The sequence below is a fragment of the Mastacembelus armatus genome, chromosome 21, assembly GCF_900324485.2.
Source record: "Mastacembelus armatus chromosome 21, fMasArm1.2, whole genome shotgun sequence".
Taxonomy (NCBI): Eukaryota; Metazoa; Chordata; class Actinopteri; order Synbranchiformes; family Mastacembelidae; genus Mastacembelus; species Mastacembelus armatus.
This window is the reverse complement of record NC_046653.1, coordinates 4,431,007-4,458,617: the sequence shown is the minus strand read 5'-3', so window position 1 is coordinate 4,458,617 and position 27,611 is coordinate 4,431,007. Positions and strand designations below refer to the sequence as shown.

General features: G+C 43.0%; 2 protein-coding genes across 5 annotated transcripts; both read left to right on the top strand.

Annotated features, from left to right (window-relative positions):
* The first annotated feature begins 32 nt into the window (after window positions 1-32).
* Window positions 33-18,463, top strand: mcm3ap (minichromosome maintenance complex component 3 associated protein). 3 transcript variants are annotated; one of them, XR_003294981.1, is made up of 29 exons: window positions 33-2,437; window positions 3,211-3,458; window positions 3,836-3,917; window positions 4,162-4,318; window positions 4,438-4,631; window positions 4,722-4,861; window positions 5,267-5,464; window positions 5,613-5,881; window positions 5,995-6,157; window positions 6,374-6,531; window positions 6,858-7,087; window positions 7,231-7,478; window positions 8,081-8,181; window positions 8,367-8,498; window positions 8,661-8,774; window positions 8,882-9,034; window positions 9,197-9,394; window positions 9,558-9,626; window positions 9,710-9,844; window positions 9,969-10,122; window positions 10,560-10,824; window positions 11,031-11,128; window positions 11,590-11,980; window positions 12,121-12,405; window positions 12,511-12,640; window positions 14,137-14,322; window positions 16,207-16,357; window positions 17,600-17,813; window positions 18,328-18,463. XR_003294981.1 is itself a non-coding variant. In XM_026296069.1 (28 exons), the coding sequence occupies exons 1-28, from the start codon at window positions 394-396 to the stop codon at window positions 17,759-17,761; spliced, it is 6,855 nt and encodes a 2,284-aa protein (XP_026151854.1). In that variant the 5' UTR covers window positions 33-393; the 3' UTR covers window positions 17,762-18,251. The 3 variants fall into 3 exon arrangements, 2 of the variants coding, with proteins under 2 accessions (XP_026151854.1, XP_026151855.1); XM_026296069.1 differs by lacking the exon at window positions 18,328-18,463 and having other exon boundaries at window positions 17,600-18,251; XM_026296070.2 differs by lacking the exon at window positions 18,328-18,463 and having other exon boundaries at window positions 34-2,437; window positions 6,858-7,081; window positions 17,600-18,251.
* Window positions 18,377-27,611, top strand: lss (lanosterol synthase (2,3-oxidosqualene-lanosterol cyclase)). Of its 2 annotated transcripts, none has more exons than XM_026296075.1 (22): window positions 18,377-18,549; window positions 18,847-19,015; window positions 19,253-19,391; window positions 19,531-19,639; window positions 20,085-20,206; window positions 20,496-20,592; window positions 21,250-21,385; window positions 21,799-21,907; window positions 22,120-22,238; window positions 22,492-22,589; window positions 22,827-22,854; window positions 23,107-23,163; window positions 24,256-24,327; window positions 24,594-24,644; window positions 24,767-24,916; window positions 25,486-25,582; window positions 25,977-26,082; window positions 26,321-26,386; window positions 26,466-26,546; window positions 26,655-26,825; window positions 27,063-27,141; window positions 27,220-27,611. In XM_026296075.1, the coding sequence occupies exons 1-22, from the start codon at window positions 18,521-18,523 to the stop codon at window positions 27,355-27,357; spliced, it is 2,223 nt and encodes a 740-aa protein (XP_026151860.1). In that variant the 5' UTR covers window positions 18,377-18,520; the 3' UTR covers window positions 27,358-27,611. The 2 variants fall into 2 exon arrangements, with proteins under 2 accessions (XP_026151860.1, XP_026151862.1); XM_026296077.1 differs by having other exon boundaries at window positions 18,472-18,613.

Sequence of the window (27,611 nt, the reverse complement as noted above, 5' to 3'; positions counted from 1 at the left end):
AGAGGGGAACAAAAACCTGTCGGACCGGAAGCGGATGTAGGGTACAGTGTTTGAGTTGAACCACAAAAGTCAACACACCCAATGCAAAGTTTTTGTTGTGTTAAAACTGTAACGCTACGTGGCGGCTTTGTGTCCGCATTGACTCGGTATCACCACGTCAAGCGTGAGGAGACAAAAATTGCTAAACCAGAGTTGAGCGTGTTGTGATGTTAGCCTAGCTTATGCTAGCGACATAGCCACGCATGCTAATTCGTGGCTGTCTCCTGTTTGGCTGACTGGTTTCACGGCGAAGAACCTGGGGGTTGGAAAGGCGTTGCAGATTTTTCTGCTTGGATGCCCGAATAAGAAACATGAGATAAGCAAGGACACTACACATCCGCTAATATCTGCGCCATGAATCCATCTAATCCGTTTGGCAGTCCACAGGCTGGGGCTTTCCAGGCCCCAAGCAGCTCTACGAAGACTAGTCTCTTCCAGTCATTTGGACAGCCAGGTCCCAGCAGTCAGGCCCAATCTGGGAGATTTTTTCAGCCATCGTCATTTGGACAGCCACCTATGTTAAATCAGCTCGCACCTCATGGAAACACTGTGTTTGGACAAGGCCCAGCCTTTGGACAATCTGCACAGCCTCCTTCGCTCCCTCTGATAAGCCAGGCTCCAGCCTTTGGACAGTCTGCACAGCCTCCTTCTTCGCTTCCTCTGATAAGTCAGGCTCCAGCCTTTGGACAGTCTACACAGCCTCATTCGCTTCCTCTGATAAGCCAGGCTCCAGCCTTTGGACAGTCTACACAGCCTCCTTCGCGTCCTCTGATAAGCCAGGCTCCAGCCTTTGGACAGTCTACACAGCCTCCTTCGCGTCCTCTGATAAGCCAGGCTCCAACCTTTGGACAGTCTGCACAGCCTCCTTCGCGTCCTCTGATAAGCCAGGCTCCAACCTTTGGACAGTCTACACAGCCTCCTTCGCGTCCTCTGATAAGCCAGGCTCCAGCCTTTGGACAGTCTACACAGCCTCCTTCGCGTCCTCTGATAAGCCAGGCTCCAACCTTTGGACAGTCTACACAGCCTCCTTCGCGTCCTCTGATAAGCCAGGCTCCAACCTTTGGACAGTCTACACAGCCTCCTTCGCGTCCTCTGATAAGCCAGGCTCCAGCCTTTGGACAGTCTACACAGCCTCCTTCGCGTCCTCTGATAAGCCAGGCTCCAGCCTTTGGACAGTCATCAGCAGGGATGAGTAGCTCAGGCTTTTCTAGTAGCACAGCACCGACCTTTGGACAGACCAGTGGATCCAACCAGAGTTCTGCATTTGGGCAGGCTCCAGGATTTGGGAAACAGCCAACGGGGTTCAGCCAACAGGCCTCTGGGTTTGGAAATGCCCAAATGACATCTGGCTCTGCCACTGCCTTGGGGCAACCTCAGCCACTGGGTTTTGGACAGCCAGCATTTGGACAGCCATCATGTACCAACGTCACCACCAGTGTATTTGGCACAGCCCAGAGTGTGACCCAGAGCAGAGCCTTTGGATCATCCGACTTTAGTTTCAAACCAGCCACTGAGGCACATTTCAAACCCATCTTCAGTTCCAGCCCTGAGCCTGCTAACCCCCAAACTACTTCACTGTCTAGCTCACCTTTTGGCAGCAGTGGATCCCAGACAAATGCCACTGCTGTGGGTAGCAGCAGCACCACCACCACTGGTTTCCCTGTATTGACAAGTGCTAAGTCTGGGCCACTGGGCTTCAGCTTCTCACAACCGGCTGCAGCCCCCTCTTTCTCTGCTCAGAACAATCCACTAACGACTGGAAATAACAGCGTTTCTACAAACACTCTGCAGTTCACCTTCTCCCAGCCAGCTGCCCCCTCCAGCTCCAGCACTAAGGCATCCACCACCCAGCCCACCACCCCATCGTCTTTCAGCTTTTCAGCCAAAGTCCTCCACCAACCCCAGACAATACCCCTTTTTGGAGGAACCACCTTTGGTCAGACTTCAGCATTTGGTGACATCAAAGGTAAAGCAGAGGGTAGCACAGATGAGAAAGCAAGCAACCTTGAGCCACCAGGGGAGACAAGTATATTTGCACGATTTAGTAAAGGCACCAAGCGCAAGGAGGATCCAGCACTCCCCTGCAGCAGCCCCGAGAATCCTGCTGCTGAGCAGGATTTTCTAGCAGAAGGAGATTCACCAAGACACCCCCCTAAGAGGCCACTAACAAGGTCTCGTGGCCCACCGGGAGGCCTTTTCAGCAGGGCAGTAAGTGGTCTTCGCAAAGAAAGCAGTAACCCAGTACGCCGAGAGACTGTGAAAGAGATTCATCAGCTGGCGCTGGACTCTGAGGATACAGCAAGGGCCACTGTACAGGTTCAGTGTCACAACGTGACTGCTACAGTGCCTGTGGTACAAGCACTCAACAGGGACATGCTGGAAAAAGCTGAAGAGACAGGTGTGATATACATATCATTTACATGGTGTACTATCTGCCTTTTCTTGATGCAAAAGGCAGATAGATATGTTGGCATGTCTGTTTTAACTATCTGAAATTATGGGGAGTTACTTTAAAGGATGCTGCTCTCCTGAATAAACTGTAAAAATTTCACTTTCATTTAGTTGCATATTCTCCATACCTGATAAGAAATGTTTACATTTGATTATAATTGGTAGGAGTTAATAAATATTTGTGATCATTTATGAATCAGAAAACTGTATATGTTTTTATGCTTATTTGTGGGCAACATCAAGTCAGAGTCTGCATTATTGTCAATTCTGCCAGATGTAGAGCACATACAGAGAATCAACATTGCATTACTCTCAGACCCTTGGTGGATACAGATAAACTCTAGACAGTAAATAATGCAGTGTCAAAATTACGAATAAGGACATGCAAAATAAACCTAGATAGGATAAATCCACATGGATTGATTTTCTTTCCCATTTCTTCTACTACAAAAAGGAAAAAGTTTTGGGTTTTGTCAGAAAAACAAAAAGAAACCCTGGCAGAAATTTTCAACTTGCTGAATGCCAAGCACATATCTTTAATTTCAATATAAGTGGTTTTATTTGCCCACAAGGTATTTTATGGAATGCGAAGGTGGTCTTTGGCAAACCTCAGGTAGTGAAGTGTTTTTGAAGAGCAGCATCTCTGTGCATGTTGTCCTCCACCATTATTAGAATATAGTGATTCTGTGCCTCTGCCTCTTACCTATTATTCTTATCTAGATTCAGAAAAAGCTCCAGACCCAGAGATCACGACCGCAACCCCTGTGAAACGCAGCGTACGCAGAGAGAGTTCGGAGAGCCTCAGTGGCATGTCTCCCGCCAACTGCACCATCATCCAGTGCAGAAATGTGCCTCACAACCTCAACAAAAAGGACATAATTGAGAAGCACTTTTCCCGCTTCAGCAAAGTCTGCAAGGTCTTGTGTCGACCAGCCAAGAACTTGGCCATAGTACATTTTGATGACCATGTGAGTTGAACTGATCTTATTTACTCTTTTTTTTTTTTTTTTAAAGCGATTTGACCACACGCAGGTTCTCAGCCAACTTTGGTTTATGAGCACACATCATTTGAAACGTTACATTTTAATGGTATTTTCATAGTGTCAGCTAAATCACAGTTATTTTTATTATTAGTGAAACACTAGTTTTACCACCCCTTTATTGATGAGAGGGTTGTTCCCCTGCAACTTTGATTCATGGCATCACTGATTATGGTGCCAGAGCTCAGTTTACCTGTGAGCCTTGAGACTGAAAAGAATACACTGAGGGTGATTGTGTTGTCTTTTTCAATCAAATCACACCAAAATTTTACCCTCCATCACTGTTTAAATGTCATTTCTTTCAGGCATCAGCAGCAAAGGCCAAGAAGAGAGGCAAAGTCCTGCATGGAAGAGAGCTCCTTATTTTGTGGCAGAAAAAGAAACAAAGTAAATACAACATTTTTATGAAAGCTCTGTTAGTGTATTGAAATTGCTGTTCTGTTGAAGTGATGTTTTTTTTTTTTGTTTGTTTGTTTAGAGGTATAGACCCATGGAAGTGAGTAGTGTATAAGCCCGGACTTAGGACCCAGAATTAGATGTTTATGTAAATTGTCCTGATAAGTATATTTCATTGTATAATTAATTCTTTGCAAAGATTTACTACATTAACTTTGAAATTTTCTTTGTTCAGGTCCAGGAGAGAAAGAGAGCAGACCTACAGCAGAGAAGGAGGTGGAAGAAGACGAAAGTCATGAGGATAAGGATTCCAAGTCTACTACCTCCTCTACAGTGCGCAGACCTCCACTCAGAGCCACTGCAGTCAGCAGCATGATGGCTTTAAGCCACAGGTAGCACATTTTTATTATTATTATTGAACTTTCGCTGAAATGTCTTTTTGCACTTGGCCTGGACCAATGGATGCTCTACAAACAGCTGAAAAGTTTGCACATCTACTTTCATCTGTCAGCTCTCCTGTGACGAAGGCACCCCTGGTCAAGCCTTTACTGTTTGACACTGAGCCCCAGAAGGACAAGAGTGCAGAACCCCAGGGCTCTGAGCGCCCAGTCCCCTCCTCCCTGCTCCACCTCATTGGCCAGGAGGCTGAGACCGCCGAGGACAAGTATCGCCTCCTGGAGCAGAGAGACAAGATCCTGCGACAAGGTGAGGTGCATCTTCCATTAGTCTGGCGCAGCCTTTAACTGGGAAGAAAACATGAGACATTCTAACAGGGTGTATAATATGTCTGTAAAGGTCGGCCCAAACGGACAGACCTGGACCTGTCTAAGGTGTTTGTGGGGACGTGTCCTGACATGTGTCCAGAGAAGGAAAGGTACATGAGGGAGACACGGAACCAGCTCAGCATTTTCGAAGTCATCCTGGACACAGAGATGGTAACATCCTTAAGGCCGACGTCTCACATTCAGAGTGGAGAATGTTGGCTTGTTTTTTAAGCTGAGACAGTTCTGTGAGATGTAACGGCAGGTCTCTGGTGTTCTGAGGCTTGTTGTGGATTCTGTTTTCTTCAATCTGTGGTTGGGATTTGCAGATTAGGTCACTTGCTTGTTTATGAATGCCAAGTAAAGATGCATCATGATCCTTTGTAATTACTGCATTTAATTTATTAATTAATTATGGGTGTTATTAACTCGAATAAGATCCCATTGTAGGTGCATCTGTTTTCCTGGCATAATAAATGTATAAATAATTGTTGTAGCCTAAAGAATAATGGCAGTTGCAAGTGGGGCATTGAAGGAAAGGGTGGCACTGTAGACAAAATAGTCTCTTCTCCCAACTAGGTGGATCACACAGCAGCCATCAAAGAGTACAGTCGCTCATCAGCTGACCAGGAGGAGCCCCTGCCTCACGAGTTGCGGCCCCTGCCAGTGCTCAGCATGACCATGGACTATCTGGTGACTCAGATCATGGACCAGGGCCATGACAACTACCGTGACTGGTATGATTTTGTCTGGAACAGGACCCGTGGCATCCGTAAGGTAAGATAAGGTGCCCTCTTCAAATACTGGCTGTGTGATGCTGCTGGTGGTCCGAAACACTTTCAGGGTCCAGAATTAGATTTTACTGAGAGATAGACTTTCCAACTTATGCACATTTACTGCAGACCTTCCTTTGTCATGCCCGCAGGACATCACCCAGCAGCACCTCTGCTGCCCGCACACGGTCTCGCTGATTGAGAAGTGCACACGCTTCCATATCCACTGTGCCCATCACCTCTGTGAGGAGCCCATGTCATCTTTTGATGCCAAGATCAACAATGAGAACATGACAAAGTGCCTGCAGAGTCTGAAAGAAATGTACCAGGATCTGGCTACACGTCAAGTCTACTGCCCCCGGGAAGCTGAGTTCCGCCAGTACAGCGTGCTGCTGAAGCTCAACGACGGTGACATCCTGCGGTCAGTCCACAGAAAAACATATACTTAAATATGTTCAGAATGTTTGTGACACCTTTTTTTTTGCTAAGAAACCAACTAAAGAGAAACTTTCTCATGTTTAAATGTCCACACAGCGAAGTGCAGCAATTCCGTGACGAGGTGCGTAACTCCTCGGAGGTGAAGTTTGCAGTACATGCTTTTGCTGCAGTCAACAGCAACAACTTTGTGCGCTTCTTCAAGCTGGTGAAAGGAGCCTCCTACCTCGCCAGCTGCCTCCTACACAGATACTTCAATCAGGTCAGGAAATATATTTCTTCACTGATAAGTGAGACAGAGAATGTAAAGTGCTTTCCATTTCTTCAAGTGTTTCTGAAAATGTAAGTGTAAATGTAATGAATATTATCACTGGTCCTAATTTTGAGCTGCCAGGGTTGAAGTAAAAGAGACCAGTAATGAAAACGATGCATTATGGGGCAAACAGAAACACTGTTTTTTCTAAATGTGCGTGTGCAGGTTAGAGCCAAGGCCTTGAAGACCCTGAACATGGCCCACACTGTGGGTCCACGATCAACTGCTTTTCCGGTTGAAGACGTAGTTCGAATGTTGATGTTCCGCAACTCTGAAGAAGCAGCTGACTTCATCCAGCAGTACGGCCTTAATGTAAATGATGGGTAGGTGTCTACCAGTGATTTTTAGAATATTTAAACTTGTAATTACTGATATTAGCTCTGTCATACTGAGTAACACATTTCTCACCTTAGAATTAGAGATCTATGCACTGAAATGTATAAGTCTTGATAAAAGGCACCAAATAGAGCAATAAACCTTTCTGCATATTTGACTGAAATCTAATAATAGTTTAAGATATGTTATTAACAGACAAAGACAACCTATCTTTAGGTCAATTAAATTTGACCCTGTTCACCTGAGGAAGAAATATTTATGAATTACTGTATTTTGTGCATGTGTCCAATAAATATGACTGTTTTCTTCTCAGTGTGGTTGAGCTGAGTCGCATAGCATATCAGGAGCCAGAGCTGCCACTGTCCCACAAGAAGTCAGAGTTCATCCTTGCAAAGAAAACCATGTTGATCGGAGAGGTAGTGAATGGAGGCCCCCTCCCTAACCCCCCCCAGCACACGCCTACCTGCAGCTTCGACTCCCAGAACAAGTACCGTGGAGAGGCTTCTCTGCTTGAGCCCACCTCAGGCCAGTTTAAATGTACTGGTACATTTTTAGTAGTATTTCTGTAGTAGCAGGGACTGCATCATTTAACACTCATTATGAGAAATAAGCAGAAATGTTAGCACGTCTGTAAGAAAGTAGAGAATTAATCTCATTAATACCCATTTGTTTCTTTACTGGGTCAGCCAAGTTGGAGGTGAAGGCACCACCCAGCACAGAGTTGCTGGCACAGGTTGTGCCTGTCAGATTTATTGACACTCCAGCTGTGTGTGAACTGCCTCCGACTGTCATGGGTGAGACAGGAGAGCCGAGTGAATCACTTCAGCGCTTGGCCCATCGAGCAGACTCCCCGCAACTCTTCCAGCCGATAGTTCAGCCTCAGCCAGTCCAGACATCAGCTCCACCCAAACCTCAGCCAGTGTACAGCGATGAGGTGGGGAAGAGCTCACATCCCATTTCAAGAGCTGATTCATTCTCATTGAACTGCCTGTGATTTCTCTAGTGTATAGCGATTTTGCAGCCATAGCAACTCTTATTTAATGGTTTAAGAACAGTACTGAGTAGTCACTAAGAATATTTATTTTGTACATGACAAGACCTTAAGTGTGTTGTTTTATACCCATTTTACACTGCATTTCTGATGGAAACATGACACTCATGACCTTAGTGTATTTTTTGATGTACATATTTTCATTTTTTCTGGTTTCACCTTTTTAAACCTAAAGATTTAGAGCATTTATTTGTAATATGTGATTACAAAGTTTATATTTTCAGGTTTTGGATTGTTGGTTAGACAAAACAAGTGGTCTGAAGATGGCATCTTGGACTTAAGCAGAAGTTATGACAAGCATTAATTAATTTCCAAGATTTCAGAGATCCTGTGATTAATTGAAAAGCATAATCTGATAGAATATCAACTTACTGCAAAAATTGCAGGCCTGAGGTTAATACAAAAACAATTGCAGCTCAATAAACAACAGTGAACTGGCTTTCCCTTTTTTGTCAGTAATGGTGCGTTTGTGTTCCCTGCTGTAGGACATCATATCTGAGCTTGACTGTGTAATTGAAGAAGAGGTTGCAGCAGCAGTGAGGGAAGTAGCTGAAGCTGGTACCACCTATGCAACAACAGCACTTGCGTAAGTTAAATGATCCATCCATCCAATTTTTTTTTTTTTTTTCGCACATTGAGTTTACATAGCCTCATTTCTTCATCATGAGGCTATGTAGATTATAGCATGTAGAGTCAGTGCAGATCAGACCCCTCTGGATTGTTGTCACTGAGAGGCTTTAATTTGCCATGTTTCTGCCTATGGTTGTGCAGTGAGAGCAACGTGCAAGTGGAGTCCCTGCTGAGTGAGGTGTTAGGACTGATGCTGCACGAGGTGTCCTCTACTGAGATCAAGCTGGAACAGGAGCATGTCGCCGAAAAGAAACGCAAGCTTGAAGAGGCCAGGTTGGCCTGCTAAACACATCGTAACATTATTAGCCTGCTGATCTAACACACTGTGCTTTCTCATTGCCCTCAGCTTGAATGAAAAAAGGAAACATATTCTACCATAGGATTAGTAATTAAAGTCACCCCGCTTATTTCTTTTTATGTTTCTGTCTGTACCAGGAGGAGGCAGGAGCATGAAGCTTTCCTGGCTCAGTTCAGCTTCTCTCTCTGCACAGAGATCATCCATGAGGTTTTAGATGAGACCATCAAGGAGGTCACCACCACTGAGATCCAGTAAGACTTTAAAACTCATCTAAAACAAAAAAACATTGACCTCCTGGTTTCACAGATGAGTTCCGTTGAACTTAAATTGCTTTTCTTGTATTTGTTAATTTTTCTAGGCAGGCAGTGAATGAGAAGACAGAATGTGTGGCTAAATGTACAGAGCAAGTCTGTGCCACTCTAGTCGAGGAGACTCTGAATGCAGACGTTGCTCTGTTGGTTGATGAAATCCTCAATGCTGAGCTGCAGCGTATCCACAAGTACATTAAAAGGTAAGAAACGAGGACAGCCAGTATAATAAAATAAATCACCAGAAATGAAACCCTGATATTTCCTGTCCCACTGAGACATCACTACATGATTTTAACTCTAAAAGAGAGTAATCTGAATATTCTTTTCCAATGCCTGTTTTTTCCCGTCATCCGTACCAACAGGTGGCGCGATGTGGTGGCTGTCCGTCGGCAGTTGAAGAGACAGATGAGAGGCTTCCCTGCGGCTCCTTGCTGTGTCGACCCTCGCTTCAAACTCAAGGCTTTGGCTCCCAGCTCCCCTGCACAGCCCTCCATGGCAGATCTGGCACAAGGTCGAGTCAACTTGGGAAACGCGGGCACTCTAGCTTTGTCTAGCACCAGGTATGCCTCTCTAACTTGTGTCGTCCTCCAGGTATGTCTTTGTGCAGCAGAGACTGATATATACTAGTCTATGATGTGTAAGTGGTTGGTAAGATTTTTGCAGCATGTCATAAATTTTACTCTACTGTTCCATTAAGTATGACATGTTTAGTATTTTGTTAAGGTTATTAAAAGTGAGGCAAGAAGTGATCTACCAGATGAGAGTCCACTACTACTTCCAGCAGCTGCTCGAGTAAGTGTTAAGCTGATCGCCGTTTATTCAGTGTCTATGACACAAAGCAGCATTTTGATGCTCATTTCTGATTCTGCCCTCAGCGAGGCAGTGTGGGCGCCACTCGACCTGCCAGCATTGGTGACAGAAAACATCCCTGACCTGCCTGACAGAATCTTCTGGAAGGCTCTTCTGCTCTTACCCAGCAACCATGAGAGTGTAACCAGTCCAGCAGACAGGTAAGATGCTGTTGTGCAATATGACAAAAGGGTCACACAGTAACAGCAGCTGGGACACACAGATGGCATGGTGTATGTATGATGGCACCTTTTGTTAAGTTTGTCCTCATGTCTTTTCTATTAGGGTCTTGTCTGACTGGCTGGAGGTGAAGCTGGGTGGAGACAAGACCTCAGAGGTCAGGGAGGAACAGGCGGATGGCACACTTGAGACCCTCTGTGTCACCAACACACTGCAGGAGAATGGGCACCACACTCACAAAGTCCACATCAGTGTCAAGGTTAGATTACACTGAAGTCAAATGTTTGGATGGATCCTATTTATATTGTCATTTAACTGTTTATCATTATATTTGATTGTGTTTTTGTTAACTTTTAGCATTACAATTACTTTTACAGTATACATGCCTTGATGAAAACCTGGGTAACGGACAGTATTTCAGCAGCAATGTTTTACCGCTTCCACAGGGTTAGGGCCAGGGTTATAATAATAATAATAAAGTCCTGTTTTGACATGATGATAAGTTTTGAAGACCAGAAATCTCTCTCTTATTGTCAAGCTGTTGTTGAGTATTCATCACATATTCCATCAAAAATCTAAACTCACTGGTACATTTTTTTTTTACTGTTCAGGAAAAGAATGTTCTCCTTAGCTTGTTCCTGTATAACATGGGCCTTTCTGAACATATAACATATAACATTCTGTTGTGTGCCCCAGGCATTGCGTGGCCCGCTGACTGAAATCAACCTGTCCAAAACTGAGGACTCCTGTGAGCTCCAAGGAACAGCAGCTCTGATCATGTTGCTCCCCGCTCTACCTGTGGTCGAGCCCAGGAGTGGCGAGCAAGACATACCTCTGCTGTCGGCCCTGCTCCAGCTGAAACAGCTCCAACAAGCAAGCACCTGGCACTGCCCACTGCCTCTGCTCATACTGGTGCCAGGACCTGACAGTGGGGCTGGTTATACACACAAACTTGAAGAAGGTACTTTCTGTAAAAATAACGTGTCTACGCAAAGATAAATGTAATGCTCACTGATGTAAGCACAACCTCAAGGCAGGCATTTAAAAACATTTTATTGAAGCTATGTTTTTATCAAGAATCATTGTATTCATGGAAGAGAAGCTGAATGATTCTGGGTCATATGTAGTAACCCTGAACTGTTCCTCTCATGGTGCATTGTCCCTCAGCCCTGATGTTGCACACACTGACAACAGAGGGCCTGATCTCGGAATATACCTTTGTCTTCATACCAGAGACCACCAGTGACCTCCAGGGATCCAATCAGGTACAGCACATTCATTATAAAATAACACAACAGAAAACCTTTAACTGTTGTGTTTAATATGTTTTACTTTTCACCTGGGACAACAAAACAGTAACATTGTGTGCAGATTAAAGCCACTCTAATTGATATTTTATTATAAGAAATAATTAAGTGACAGAGCACCTCTCAGGAAGAGGTGGAGGATGTAAATATGTTAGGGATATTCGAAGGAGCAGGGAAAGCAAAACGGGCTGAGTGTTTAGGAAGGCGATAACAATCTGAGAGGTTTAAGAGGACCATTACCAACCACTGTATAATACATACAACCTGTGGTAAGATTTCATAACTACACCATGCTTCATTAGTCACAAAGGTTTATAATCCCAGATGTATATTAATTAAAATATTTCTTTTAGTTTTTATGGCCCATTTACCTTGTTGATCTTTTTTTTTCCCCCATCTGACCTGCTGTGTGTCTCTAGTTAAGCCAGGCTCTGCAGTGGCTGTTGGCCCGTGCTCCACCACCTTTCCCACTCTCTTGCCAGACCTTGGTGCAGTTGGTAGAGGGCAGTTTGAGTCAGGAGTTCAGTCCCAGAGTTTATACCCACCGCTTGGAGCGGGCGACAACGTATCTTCCTTCCCAGGAGCCTGCACCTGTCATCCAGCTGTATAATTCCGTTCTGGCTCACATTGCTGATAAAGTCTCATCCCAGGATCTCTGCAGACTGTCGTGGCCACCGAGCGAGTTCTGCCTGCCTGATACTCGTGACTTTGTTCCTCATCTGGGCTGGAACTCTGCTCAGCACATGGTCTGGCTACGCAAAGCCATCCTAGGCCTACAACTGCCACAGTGGGAGCAACTGTCTACTAATGGTCAGTGTGTGAGACATACTTTATTCATTTACAGTCTGTTAAATAGTTCTGTAATATCCTTCTGAGTACAAAAGAAACCAGTAATCTATTTAGGATGTTTGCTTCTCTGTCCCTTCTTCTGTTATCATCTCTTTCTCTAGATGAATGGACTGAGCTCTGCTCCTCCATCTTTCACTACGCTTCTCAGATCCCAATGTCACATCGCAGTCAGCCCCTCCTAATGTCACAACTGGAAAACCTTCTGGAAAAAGTCAGACTGAGAGGTCCCTGTAGCCGAGCTCCTAGGTTCAAGGTTACCACAGGATGCTGGGGCAGTGAGAGAGAGTGTCCAGCCTACAGTCAGATCCCTTGGGATGACGTGGTGATGGTTTGCATAGATCACAAGCTGAAAGACTGGCAGATACCTGGACCACCTCCCTGTAAAGGTTAGGGAATTCTTGTGGTTTACATCAAGAACCAACAACCATTTTCCATTTGTATCTCCTCATGATGTGTAACCCATTTTACAATATTTGTTTGCTCTGTTAAAGACACCATGACAGAGGACGGGGAGATCCTGGTGTTCTTTGCCACAGAGTCACTGAAGGGTTTTCAGCCACCTGAGGAATGGACCCTGGCCATCAGACAAACTCACAGGGAGAAGCAGCAAGAGAAGCAATGGTAAGGAGGTCCAAAAAACCCCTTAAAACAATGTCCAAAAACACTCCAGCCACTCCAGAACAGGAGTCCAGCTCAGCGCTCACATTAAAGTGGGCTAATTTTTTAGGATTATTCACTGCCTTCTTCCTGGAGCCCCCTTCCCACCTCCTCACTAGCACTGTTACCGGCTAAACACCTTTTACATACTCTGCGAGAAGCAAGAAATTTGTTCTCTCTCCCAGGGCTGCGAGGAAAAAATGACATTTTTTTCTCACAGCCCTGGTGTGGGAGTTCTCACAGCTTGTTCTCGAAACATGATCTGGGCAGAACTTTTTTTCTCAGGTGGTGTCGAGAACTATTGTGTGATCGGTCAGAAAGTTGAAATGGGCGTGGTTAATGCGGAAAGCGGAAATATTGTCTTCCCAGTTTTTCAGGTTGAGGTTGTCACAGCAATGGATAGTCTTGAGGAACCAGCTGCCAGAGGCAGTGAGGAAGTATGGAGATCTGTATAACACATCTTGTAAGGCATATGAACACACACACATGGCTAATAATTTGTGGGTAGAGGATACGTTGTGTATGGAGGAGAGCGTCTATCGTAAAACATGGCGATATCAGATATCTTATCCGCTGTATTGTAGTTTCTGTCAGATTCCCACAATGCTTAGCGCGTGTGACGTAAGCTGCAGTGGGAGGGACCTCCCAGGAGTTCGGCAGTTGAGTTTCTCGTGGAGTATGAAATGTCCTGGCGAGAACAAGAACAAAAATCTTGCTTCTCGTGGAGTATGTGTTATGCTTTAGTCCCTCAGTCTGTATTTTTACACCAGTCATACAGCACTTTTTATATTTAGCAGTTGCAAATGCTTAACTACAAAGCAGTAGAGTGTATTAAATGTTAAAAGTCAGTAGGACAAAAATGTTCTGGCCCAATTTTACTGAATTTCTACATATGAGCTTCTTGATTTCTGAAGAATAACGCTGGTGGTGTAAGAATTAAAAGACAGAAAATGTCAAAAACTGCGAATAGAAGAAACTTTGTGTGCAAAAGAATTATGATCAGCTGGTGGAATCCCATTGTCCACTAATGCTGGTTGATCCGATGTTAAAGCCCTGGGCCTGCACCCCTTCGGTTTAACTGTCCAAACCTCTTTCAGGCAGTTGAAGACTGCTGCTTTTATGGCAAAATCGGAAAGGTTTATTCTCTTTGTCCTTTAGCTTGGCCACCTGCCGTCCAGTCCTTCTGGTATTTTCCATCAACACTCCCAGTTCTTTATCACACAGACATGTCAAGACAATACATTAATTAAATAAATGATTCAACGGCATTATTCATAGGCCTATACGTTTGGACACATTTTCTCATTAAATTGGGTGTTCTCTCTTGTCATCAGTCTCCTAGACTTTTCCGTCCTCTAACAGCTGGATGTTAATTGCCATTTTGAGGAAGTTCAGTGTATCTCTTTTTTCCTGATGTTTTGTCCTGCCCTCCATTCTTACCCTCCCTCTTCTATGTTCAGGGTGAGTGCAACTGCTTGTGCCACACACACCAGTCTGTCGCTCAGGCAGAGGCTGTTCCACAGTCTGGTGGAGCCTCTTGAAGACCTGCCCACCCCACTAGACATTACACACACTCCCACATCAGAAGAGGCCCTAGCCCACGAAGTCCTGCAGAGTTTGGAGGAGGAGAAGGCTGAAAGCAAAAGGTACAGCAACAGCACTACTGTTAGACTAATGTGTAGGTTTGATGTTTATATTACATACCATGTTTCTGTCAACAGGATTGAAAGTGTATATTAAATAAGAACTATCATAAAGGGATAAACTTTAATACTAGTAGAGATCCAGTGCATCCTAGTGTCAGAAGAGTAGCATACAAATTTGAACATTTTAAAAATTGTCGATTACATTGTTGAGTACGCCCCAACACATTTGTCAGAATATTCCTTTCAGAATCAACATTTTCTATGGGACACTATGCTACAAAATACTCACACAAATGTGGGCCATTGATTGCAAATGAGATTTGTTCATTTGCCCACACAAAAAAGTATTTTTCCTAAAAAATTCATTCGAGACCATGTTGCAAAAATGAATCCACCCCAATGAAAGTCTTAGCAGCAAAGTGAAATTTTAGACAACAAAATCCTAATTAACAAGAATTCAACCATAGGTGAGTCTAATTATTCATTAATTCATTAATTCATTTTCCAGCAGACAGTTGATTATAAAAGGGTGTTACTTAAAGAAAAACCCTTCATGCTGTCAGCAATGGCACCAAATAAAAGAAATGTCACAAGGCCGGAAAAGGAGAATAATTTCTTTATACAAGACAGATGAAGGCTAGAAGATCAGCAAATATTGTAGCAAAAGTGATACAAAAATTTAACAAAGATGGAACTGCAACCATCTCACAGAGACGTCTAAGCCATTCACGGAAGTTAACACCTCGACAGCAGCGTCTTCTGATGAGAAGCGTTCAAGACAATCGCCATGGAAGTTCATTGCAGTTTGCTAAAGAAGTAGAAAGACAAAGTGGGGAAACTGTTTCCCATGACACAATATGGTGTACACTGCAGAAGAATGACATGCGTGGGTACCGTCCACAAAAGACTCTCCTAAAGCCCATGCACAAAAAAGCCCGCCTAGAATTTGCCAGGGCCCTTGCTGAAAAAGATGAAGACTACTGGGACTCTGTACTCTGGAGCGATGAGACCAAGATGAATGTTTTTGGAACTGATGGCTTCAAAACTATATGGCATTGCAAAGGTGAGGAGTGCAAAGAAAAATGCACGGTGAGACGTGGTGGTGGCAGTGTCCTTCTGTGGGGCTGCATGAGTGCTGCTGGTGTCGGGGAACTGCATTTCATTGATGGTATCATGAATTTACAGATGTACTGCCCTATGTTGAAAGAGAAGATGCTACCGCCACTCCATGCCCTTGGTCGCCCTTGCGCTTTTCCAACCAAATGAGCGATGAAACTTTTCCAATCCAAAACACACATCTGAGGCCACTGTTGCATTTCTCAAGAAGAATGGGGTTAAAGTGATTCTGGGGCCAAGTTTGTCTCCTGATCTGAACCCAGTTGAACAGCTACATGGAATTCTTGAGAGACAAGTTGAGTAACACTCTCCATCCAGCATCCAGGCTCCAAAAGAGGTTGTTCTTGAAGAATGGAAAAAGATAGATGTTGCAATATTGTCACTAACTTGTTCATTCCATGCCTAGAATACTTGGTACTGTCCTTAAAAATCATGGAGGTCATACAGAATACTAGATGTAGTAGTTTTTGTTGTGGGGTGTATTCATTTTTGCATCAACTAATTTGACTAAAACTGAAGAGTTTGTAATCTAAGTTATATTATTAACCTTACTTTCATGTAATGAGCTAAACAAAAACTCAGTTTTGTCAAAATTTTGGAAGTAGTTTTTGTGTTGATCGAGATAATGATTAAAATCTTACTTTTCCAAGGGGGTGTACTCATTTATACTGAGAATGATACTTTATGGCATTTGCTTGATTTTAATTGCCGTAGTTATTTGGCACAATGTGTGTCATGCCTAACACACACCCCTGTACGTCTCTATAGGACCATGGAGCAGCTTCAACGTTGGCTGGATGGTGACCAGTTGAACCATTTGTCCACACCACTCTTCATTCCATCCTCCACCCTGCTGTCCATGCCCACAACCTTAATACATGCCCCCATAGCCAAGGCGAGAGGTGCTGCTCCTGCACAGGTACATCTCTGCTCCTTCCATGGTTGGAGGGCTTTTTTGAGGGGGCAGGTTTGGCCAAACTTACTAATTTTTTCACTTAAAATTAGTTTGTATTGCATTTTCTACATTTAAGTACATGTGGCTGTAAATGTCAGAAGCTCAAATTTGGAAATTCTCTAAATGTAGAAGCTACACATTGGAGCAACCAAAGTGTTAAAGACTTCCAGTGTTCAGGCTGAAGCAAAAAACTGCAGGAGCTGCTTTTATGAAACAGTTCAATGGAGAGATATGAAAACATCTTAATGGAAAATAGTAACCTGTCAAATGAAAGAGGATCACAATGGAATAAGCCTTATGACTCATTTGTGTTTTTGTGCACAGTGATGGGAACCTTTTTAGTTTGTATGAATCATTTAAAAAAGGCAGCTAGAGCACAAAGTAGTTTTGCACTTTCAGGTGGGCCTGAAGTGTGTTGCTGCTTTATAGTTAGATTAGCTTGAAAGTAAGTTCATATTTCCTAACCTGGCTTCACACCACACTGTTTTGGTAATGAACAAGTCTGAGTGCTGTTTGATGCTCAGACAGAGCAGCAGCAGAGGGACAGTGATCTGAACATGTTCCTCTGATTAGTGGAGAGCAGGTGGTGAGTAGGAAAACAAAATAAAGTATCATGAAGCTTGATATCATGTGATCCAAATGTGTGTGTTATATTTAAAATTCCTTTAAAAAAAATAAAGTTTACATTATTACTGTATAGCGATGATACTGTATAGGACTGTCAGATTAAATCAGGTAAAGCTAAAGGTATGGAGACTGCCTGCTCTTACATTATATTTTTATATATTCTACAGTTATGTGGTGGTTGTGCTGAGTTGGACCCTGTGTGATATTTCTGTTTTGAAGCATTGATAGTTAAGACCATAGATATGTGTTACATTAGTAAAAGGATGCTGATGTTAGAGCTGCCAGGAAGGAGGCCTAGAGGAAGACCAAAGAGTTGGTGTGGGTGAGGAGGATACAGAGGATAGGGTTAAATGGAGGCAGATGATTCGCTGTGACCCCTGAAGGGAGCAGGAAAAGAAGATGATCATAGATACCTGTATCTCCAAAGCTCCTCAAGTGTCAAAAGCTTCCAGTAAATTAACACACAAGTTGAACATGATTAATCCCATCTATAATGATCCTGGCCCAACGCCACACGCCTGTGGGCAACAAAGCTCTAGGGTAAACACTTAATCATGGATTTTTGTCTTGACTTTTCAGGAACCTGATGATCTGTCAGAGAAAGAAGACTGGCATAAAGCCACCCCTGTTTCTATGGCACAGCGACTGAAGGAACTAGAGCAACAGATTTTGGCAAGCCAAGAGGAAGAACTGGCCTGCAGACTGAAACTGAGTGGTCTCCTGAGCATTGTTGATGACTGATGGACTGTTGCTGCAAAATCTTTTTAACAGATGTTTTTGCACTACTACAAATGTGAGGACAACATCTGTCTCAGAGATACTGATTTATTTACAGAGCTCATTCTGAGTCTGAGGCAACATGAGTTTACTCTGGTGATGTTCTCTTATTTCAGACCATTGAAATAGTCAAACCATGTCCCTTATTTTTTTGGTTTTTATTATGAACTCATAGTGTAGAAAACCAAGATTCTTACTCCTGGTTTAGTTTTGTAGCATTGCTTAAGAAATAATTACTTTAACATGTAACTGTGTGTATTTACATACGAACATGGGGGTGCCACACTGATTCTCAAAGTGTGTTGAGCTCTCCAAAAAAGCTGCTTTTCATGGCTCTTTGTTATGGGGATTGTTTATGCTTTGAATGGCTTTACTTTGAACCTGTTTTGTACCGCTGAGCTGTGATGTTCCCTAACAGTCACATATTGAATAAAAGTGTTATTTTTAAAATTGGCCCACTGTACCAGTTACCAGTCTAAAGAGCTGTGTCATCATAATCAATATGAACACATGTCTAATGTTTATTGTAGGCGAGCTCTGATTGGAGGACCTCACGGTTGACCCGCCTGTTTCTCCGCCCTGTCGCTTCGTGATTGGTCATTGAGTGTCTGCTCATGTCTCTCCATGTGGAAACGGGGTCGAACGGCACCGCCAGGTCCACTGGGAAACGTAGTATGAACTGTAGTGATATATACCTAGTTTCTCCAAAGCACTACAGTTCCCATGAAAAGGGGACCCGTCGTGTTTTCAGTGTAAGTAGAAGTTCATTCATACAGTTCACCGGACGGTTCAACTCAAAGATATGACTGAGGGAACGTGAGTGTTTTTATATGTTGGTGTCTATACATGTGTATGTGCATTATATGAGCTAATGTCAACAAAACTGCCTCCTTACATATGCTGATGTGAAACTATTGTGCCAAAGCCATGTGACTTTAAATAGTTAGATGCTGTGAAGACTGCCGTGTGTCTTGACATCATTTGATGATGTTTAATGCACAATAAAAAGAGGGACTACATCAGTAAAAGCTCAGCTGTGTGTGTGCCAGGCACTTGCGGAGGCGCGGGGGGCCGCACAGGACGGAGCCAGCCACAGACCTGAGCCGCTGGAGGCTGTCTAATGTCGAGGGCAGGCAGACCTGGCGCTATGTGGAAGACCAGGACACCTCAGACAGAGAGCAGACCATGCTGGAAGCCCACTCATTGGGTCTGGACACGGTGGGTACCACGTCTCGGTTCTTTTTTTTAAATTTTGCAGTCGTTTGTAGAACCTCATACTGGGCTAATCCACAATATATTGATATATTTTCCACTGTGTAGTATTGTCTTGTCATAACAACCAAATACACTCTGGCACAATGTTATAGACCAAAGGGGAGTGGGGCTCTGTTGTTATTAGAGAGAACCAACGTGGATGGTCGACTTCTAAAATCTAATCCCTCATTCAACCCACAGAGTAAGTTCGTGTCAGCCTCTGCAGCTGCCCACACAGCTGTGGATGCGGCTCTCAAAGGTATGCACTTCTACGGTCATCTCCAGGCTGAGGACGGTCACTGGGCAGGGGATTACGGAGGGCCTCTGTTCCTGCTACCAGGTAAGACAAGCCAGGCTCCCCATGACCTCTCATTTAGTTTAGTTTGGTTTAAATCTACTGACATCCTTCAGTGATGCTGTATGTGTTTGTGGGCATGTCTGTGTTTGTCCATGTGTACCTGCACCCATGGGATTACCAGGTCTCCTTATCACATGCCACGTGGCAAAGATCCCTCTGGCTGAGGCCTGGAAGAAGGAGATGGTAAGGTACCTGCGCTCTGTTCAGCTGCCTGATGGGGGCTGGGGTCTGTAAGTCAACATTTTTTAAAATCTTTTTTTTTATATTCACACATGCTTTATTGCTAATACACATCCATTGCAAAATGATTTCAAGAATTTCTAAGTAAAGTAAATGAAACAGGTACAGGTAGTAGATATACAGTTTTCTTAGTGTCATTTCAGCAAAGGTGACCTCCAAAAGAGCAAACATGTCCACAGAACCATAATTATGTCAGGCTGCTGGAGAAAATGAACAGTCTTAGGATCAGTCTTTGTACTGATGCAGAATCCTGACATACCCATCTGCATTCAGTATAAGAGTGATTGATTAGACCAGAGTACATATATCCTCACTGTTATCCTCACAAAATCATAACATGAGAAACATCCAGTAACTGTACAGAATGTCTAGAACATCGATTATGGCAGCATTGTTGCTGTTTGTTTTGTTTGTTTGTTTGTTTGTTTTTTTCAGGCATATTGAAGATAAATCTACTGTCTTTGGCACAGCGCTGAGTTACACTTCATTAAGGATCCTGGGAGTAGAACCTGATGATCCGGATATGGTTCGAGCCAGGAACAATCTGTACAGCAAAGGTTGAAAGGAATAAATTAGGACCATATTTTAAAGCACAAATCTCTGTTTAACATGGTTAGCTATGATTAGAGCTGCAGTCAGAAACCTAGAAATGTTCTACCATCCCAAAATGTCCAAATGTGAAAAATGATTTTTTTTGTAATAGAGAGAATGTTACAAATTTAATAAAAAATATCTCCTGCTAATTTAAGGAATATAATCTAAGTCCAGGATTATAATTATATTTATGACAGGCTTCCTTGTTCCTGTCTGTATAGTAAAGCTGTCAGTGTGTTTTGTTTTGTTCAGGCGGTGCAGTGGGTATTCCCTCTTGGGGTAAATTCTGGTTGGCCATTTTAAATGTCTACAGCTGGGAGGGAATGAACACACTCCTGCCAGAGATGTGGTAAGTTAAATGTGGTAACAACCCATTTTATTCTGCTCTATCCATCAGCCATGCTTTAAATCCACAGAAATAAACTTCAGGATCTCAGCTGAGATTAGAGAAAACACGACTATGTAACAGTAGTGCAGAGGTTATGTGATTCTGACATGGCAAACACCTCTGATAGTTTGTCTGTCTCCAGTGCAAACTGCTGTGGCTACAGCTGGAAATGGAAATGCCATCACTAGTATATATGACTCTTAACAGCCCAGCCCAGACATGGGGGCTTATTTGGGGAGTATGAACCAAATCCATTTGCTCTGTTGCAAATGGCGTGTCACCCTCTGTCGGCATGGAGTGTGTTGGCAACTGTCAGCCACACTGGACTACCAGCTGTTCTGTGATCCTTCAGGTTCCTCGGATGGCCAGACCGCCTCTGACAGGCTTGTGGAACAAAGAGCAGACATCTGGTCATTATCAGTAACTTTAAAAGCTTTCATGATCTAAGAACAGGCGGAGTCACTGCTGTTAATCTTATGTCAGCTGATGGCAAAGTACAGCAAAGCAGAATGTCACATCTTAAGAAGCTGGTTTTTGCCACTGTAATATATTTCAACAGTATGAACATGTTTATTGCTATGGTTTCAGAGCCTGATGGATGTATTTTGTCTACTCCAGGCTGTTCCCAACTTGGATGCCAGCCCACCCCTCTACCCTGTGGTGTCACTGTCGCCAGGTCTACCTCCCCATGAGCTACTGCTATGCTGTGAGACTGGCAGCTGAGGAAGACTCCCTGGTCCTCAGCCTCAGACAGGTGCTGAAGCCGCACTATCACACAAGGGGGCGCCACACTCTGTCTATTACACCCAGGATTCAATGACAAACTGGATTTTGATACATTTAGAAAAAAGACGTTGGTAGAGTACTTTTCATTAGTGACTCAGTGTTGTTATTTAAGTGTTTCTTTTCCAAGGTTAAATATAGAGCGAGGGCTCTGTCTTATCTGTATGTGAGGGTAGGAGTATCCAGGTCTGGAACTTTAAAATATGCAGAAAGAGCAGAACAAAGTTGTTTTTCTTTCTTTCTTCAGAGCATCTGAATCTAAAGATCATTATGAAATGTAGATATAACAGAACCAAAGAAAATACTGCAGATCTGACAGTGACGATAATATGCATGCCTTAATATGCATTTGTACGTCAAATTTGATCTTGCTCTCTCTTCTAGGAGCTTTATGTGCAGGACTATGACACTATTAACTGGCCTGCTCAGAGGAACAATGTGGCAGCATGTGACCTGTACACACCACACAGCACACTGCTCACTATGGCCTACAGTAAGCACACAGCACTATGGTGATAAACCACCACCTATAGCAGCATGTAGCTCAAAACAAGGAAGTGTAATGATCATTTTACCAGAATTGCTCATAATCCAAACTTTATATGCAGTGTACCCTGCAGATAGTGTGTTTAATTGGAGTTTCTCTAAAGGCCACCCTGAGACTTACCCTCCTAACCTTGTGACTTTGTTCCTGTTTTCCTGCAGTGGTATTAAATGTGTATGAAGCTCACCACAGCACCATGCTGAGAGGAAGAGCTGTCAAAGAGCTGTATGAACACATCCAGGCTGATGACCGCTTCACTAAGTGTATTAGCATTGGCCCGGTAATTCTAACACAAAACACAGGCTGAGTGGAGCATGTGCTTTCTGTATAAAGAACTAATGAAACAGACAGAGCTAAACCTTTAACAAGGTATGAAGTGATGCGAAGCATTGCACATAACACAAAACAGAACTGAACCTTGACATGCTACTAGTTATCTATTGTCTGTTTGGGAAGTCAATAATCTTAAAAACAAAACATTGAATTGAATATATTTTGAGTGTGTATGAACCAGTGTTGTTTTTTCTCCTTAGATTTCCAAGACTATCAATATGCTGGTTCGTTGGTATGTGGATGGTCCTTCTTCTCTTGTCTTTAAGGAGCACATGTCCAGGATCCCAGACTACCTCTGGTCAGTCTTTAAAAACTTTGTCAGGAAAACAAACTTCAGAACCATCCTTGCTCGATTAGGTGTTCAGGAAGAACTCAAGTGAAGCTGTTGTGCTGGATATTGCAATATTCATATATAATAAAGTATCTATCTAATATAATGTGTAAAACAATGAATTTGTTAGTAATGAATATTTAGCCAAAGTTGCACAGGAAAGTATGCAGCACATAAATTAACATTGTGTTCTCTGTGTTCCAGGTTGGGATTAGATGGCATGAAAATGCAGGTGAGGAATAACTTTCCTGCATTGACTGTTGTCGTTGTGCGTTGTCTGAACATGTGCAAAGATGTAGCAGTAGTTTTGAATCTGATGACTCCAGGTTTTGAATTCATGAGGGTGTCTTACACCATTATGGTTTTTGAAAGGCTCAGTGGAAATTCTAGATACAGAAATAGAAATGCTGATAGGAGCGGGTTCAAAGTACAGAATTTCCTTTCATTTCACATTTGGCTAATTTGTCCTGTTTGTTTCCCACAGGGGACCAATGGATCTCAGCTCTGGGATACTTGCTTTGCTGTTCAGGCATTCCTTGAGGTATTGCAAACCCCAACACGCAGTTTTAGTGTGGTTAATGAAAACAAGAACCATAAACGATAAAAGTCAAAGAAGTTTCTTTTTTCTTTTTTTTAACCAAAAATGAAAAATGCTGCTTCTTCCTTTTATGGGTTACACCTTGTCCAGTTCACCTTGTCAAGATCAGTTTCCACTGTGTTTGTAGGTGGAGGCGATGTGGTTAACACTGCCCCTCTCAGCAAGAATGTTCTAGGTTTGAACCCATTCGACCCCAGGTCCTTATTGTGTGGAGTTTGCGTGTTGGTGTGAATGTGAGTGAGATTTTGTATGTCTGCGTGTCAGCCCTGTGATAGGCTGATGATCTGCCTAGTGTGGATGCCGCCTCTCACCCAGTGTCAGCTGGGATTGGCTCCGGCCCCCTGCGACCTTTGACAGTGGGAATAAGTGGTAGGTGATGGATGGATGGAAGTCGAGCCCCACCCCCTTGGTAGTTGTTGTCCGGTGAAGGTTAGATTCAAATTAAACACAACAGTGCCACCCACTGTGCTAGGGTATGGACAGTTATACACAGTTGTCTCTTATGACCTGTTGATAGGGGTTTAGAGAGCCTGCAGCCTGGTTGATGTGACATGGTCAGTTATTTCCAGGTGATATAGTGGAAAGGATAAACTTGTACAATACACATTTTTTTAAAATTTGACTTGTTCTTTATTAATGATTTCATAAATTGCAATAGGCCAGAAGCAAAAATATCAGAAAATGAATCAATATTCTTTTTTGTGTACAATATTTGGTGTATAATTTTCTGATTTAATTTAGATATTCATTATACAACATTACAAATACGAGACCTGTTTTTTGTATTCTTCTAGTCAACAAAACAACAGAAAGGGTTCCTTCCTCTGATTGGCAGGTGCCTGTGTGGGGTAGGCTGGTTTGGCTTAGTGTTAGAGTTAGCCCCACAGGCAGAGTTGTTGTATTGTTATCAACTGTGTCAACTGCTACCTGATAATAAAAGAAAATGTCACTATTGTCACTACTCTTTTATCATTAAGGACGGCAAAAGAGTTTTCTGAGTGTTGTGGTTCACACAAAGCTCTTTGTTCCTTTCAGGCAGGGGCCCAGAATAACCCCAGACTGTCTAAGTGCCTCCAAGATGCCCATCAGTTTCTCAGGATCACACAGGTACTGATGAAAACTGTACTACCTCCAAAAGCGCCTCCAGCACCAAAAGAACATTGTTCATGTTCAGTTTTGAAAATGTTTACAGAATGGACTTTCATTTTCAAGAAACAAAAACAGTTTTCATGATTAAGCAGGAATAAAGTTGCTAATTTAAACTAGCTTCTATTTTTTACTGCCAAAGATATGCAGGTATGCAACAACTATGTAATAAGAATTAATATGAATACCCATGGTTTTTATGCTTGGTCGGTTTTCCACTCTAACAGATACCTGACAATCCTCCTGAATACCAGAAGTACTACAGACAGATGAATAAGGTACTAACTAACTCAAATGCCTGTGGCTATTTTAAAGAGGCAAATATGACCCATGAAAAGACTAGACTGTAGTGTACTGTAGTGTAGTGTAGTGTATAACCCTTTGTTGTTTTTTCTTTTAGGGAGGCTTCCCCTTCAGTACCCGTGACTGTGGTTGGATCGTGGCTGATTGCACAGCAGAGGGCCTGAAGTCAGTGATGCTGCTGCAGGAGCACTGTCCCTCTATCAGCCACCCTGTTCCTGCTGAGAAGCTCTGTGATGCTGTTCATGTGGTGAGTCTTCAGACAAAGTAAAAATTGGAAGGCCTTTTTAAAAGTTTCATACACAAACATGCGCTGAGTCTGTTTTATATTGTAAACCTATAAAACAGTATTTCATTTAATGAAAGCTCCAAATCTATAATTTTGTCGGTTGTTAGTTTGATTTTAGGAAATGTGCCTATATAAGAAAGCCAGTTAACAGTGGCAAGAAAATGTTCTTTAAACTACAATAAAGACATGAGAAATTAGAATAGTTCATCTGTTGTTGTGACTTAGATGAAGAGGAGATCACATTTCATGGCAAATGAATGCAGAAGATCTATTAATTCCAAGGGATTCACATAATGTTTTTTGCCATGTAGCTTAGCTTTGTATTCAGACTGAACTAGTGAGAAGGAGCTAGTGTGACTCTGTGCAGAAGTGAAAAAATCCAACTAGCAGCCTCATAGCTCATTATTTACTATGTTTTATACTGTTTCTCTGATCTATACACAGTTAATGCAGAATCAGACGTCCCTTCTATACACTTGTGTCCTGCAGCATAACAGCATTTTTACCATGTGCCTGTCGTCTCCTTGTAGCTTTTGAGCATGAGAAACTCAGACGGTGGATTTGCCACATATGAAACAAAGAGAGGTGGCCGACTCCTGGAGCTACTCAACCCCTCTGAGGTGTTTGGTGAGTCTGTTGTCAGCACCATAACAAATATTGGTTTCATGCATTCCACTCTCAGAGATGTTCTGTCTTAAAACATTGACATCATTACACAAACAAGTGGAGATAGAGAAATGAGTTATAGATGCAACATCACTTTGATTGCTTCATTATTCAGCTGACAGTCTGACAGTCCTGAGTTGTTTGCAGCAGAGTTCACATGTAAATATGCAGATAAGAAAATGGGACTCAGATGTAAGATGACATTTCTGAACTATTTTCATGATTTTTTTCAATACCAGAGGGAAAAAAGCTGTAAGATAGTTTCCTCTGTTAAAAAGAGGATACCATCTGTGCTGTGAAATGTGATGTTTATTATGAACAAGGTGCTCTCTCCCTCTCACACATACATAAACAGGTGACATCATGATCGATTATACCTATGTGGAATGTACCTCAGCGGTAATGCAGGCTCTGAGGCACTTTCAGAAGGCCTACCCTGAACACCGAGCAGAGGAGATAAGGTATACGCCACGTTTAGAGGTACACTGCTTTCAGCTACTGACACAGAAATGCCTGACTTATCACATAAGCCACAACAAAGCTGAATTCTCGTCATTCTGTTGTTGACCAGTGATTCTAAACTGAAAAAAGACTAAAAAAAAGACTTTCTTACCTAAGTGATTCTTCATGCTGAAGTTAAGGAACGAACTTTGGGAGAAAGCGTTGAAGGCTGTAAACAGTTAACCGTTTCTTCTTTAGGTCCACTCTTAGAGAAGGACTGCAGTACTGCAGGAAGGTGCAGAGGCCTGATGGATCCTGGGAAGGGTGAGCCTAAACCTGGGATTTTACTGCCTCACATCCTTCTGTCGACAGATCACATTCATTCTGTTTTGCTTGTGCTCAGGTCCTGGGGAGTGTGCTTCACTTATGGAATCTGGTTTGGCCTTGAAGCCTTTGCTTGTATGGGTCACATCTACCGTAATGGGTAAGAGTTCCAAGCCCTAATCACAGAATCCTAACACAATCACAGATTGCTGAAATTTACATGCTTCGAGCCTGCATGCTACATTGCAGTTGTGTCCTCTGTCACCAGGGACGTGTGTTTAGAAGTGCAGAAAGCCTGCCAGTTCCTGCTGGATTGGCAGATGCCAGACGGAGGCTGGGGGGAGGACTTTGAGTCGTGCGAACAGCGGTGCTACATTCAGAGCAGCACCGCACAGATCCACAGCACCTGCTGGGCTTTGTTAGGCCTCATGGCTGTCAGGTAAAGCTGCCCTCAACTCAGTGGGGTCTGACTGGATTTGATGGGTAGAATTGATGTTTATTTATTTTCTGTTGCTTAAGATCATATCCATGTTTTCTGTCGGTTTGTCCACCTGACTACAAAAGGAACTTCCACTGGTTCATAGTAAAGTCCAAAGTAGAGTCCAATCAAAATGAAACCAAATCCTAACAAAGACACTTATTTGAATTTAGTCAAATCTTTTGTCTGCGTAACTAGGTGCCCTGACACACAGGCCATTGAGAGGGGAGTGAAGCTGCTGATAGATAAGCAGCTGCCCAATGGAGACTGGCCACAGGTGAGTCACTGCCTTGCAAATATCACCTACTTTTTATGATATGATGATATGTGACATGCTATGCTTCCACCTCACCAGGAAAACATTGCAGGCGTGTTCAACAAGAGCTGTGCCATCAGCTACACCTCCTACAGAAATGTCTTCCCCATCTGGACCCTTGGCCGCTTTTCAACTCTTCACCCCAGTAGTCCACTAGCTGGGAAGGTCATGCTGTGAAGACCTCCTAAAGATTATCAGAATATGTACCAGGAAAAAAATACAATACAACAGTAGCCTCAATAAATTCAGACAGTCAACAGAAAGTGGATATATTTTTTAACTCTTGAAGAATAATGAGTGAGAATGAATTGCAGTCAGCCTATGAACAATATATAGTTTATGTGTGTAGCCCTTTTAGTGTCTTACATATTAGCATGTCAGTTTTCAGTGCTGGATCTATCAAATAAAGAACCACATCTGTGTTGACATTC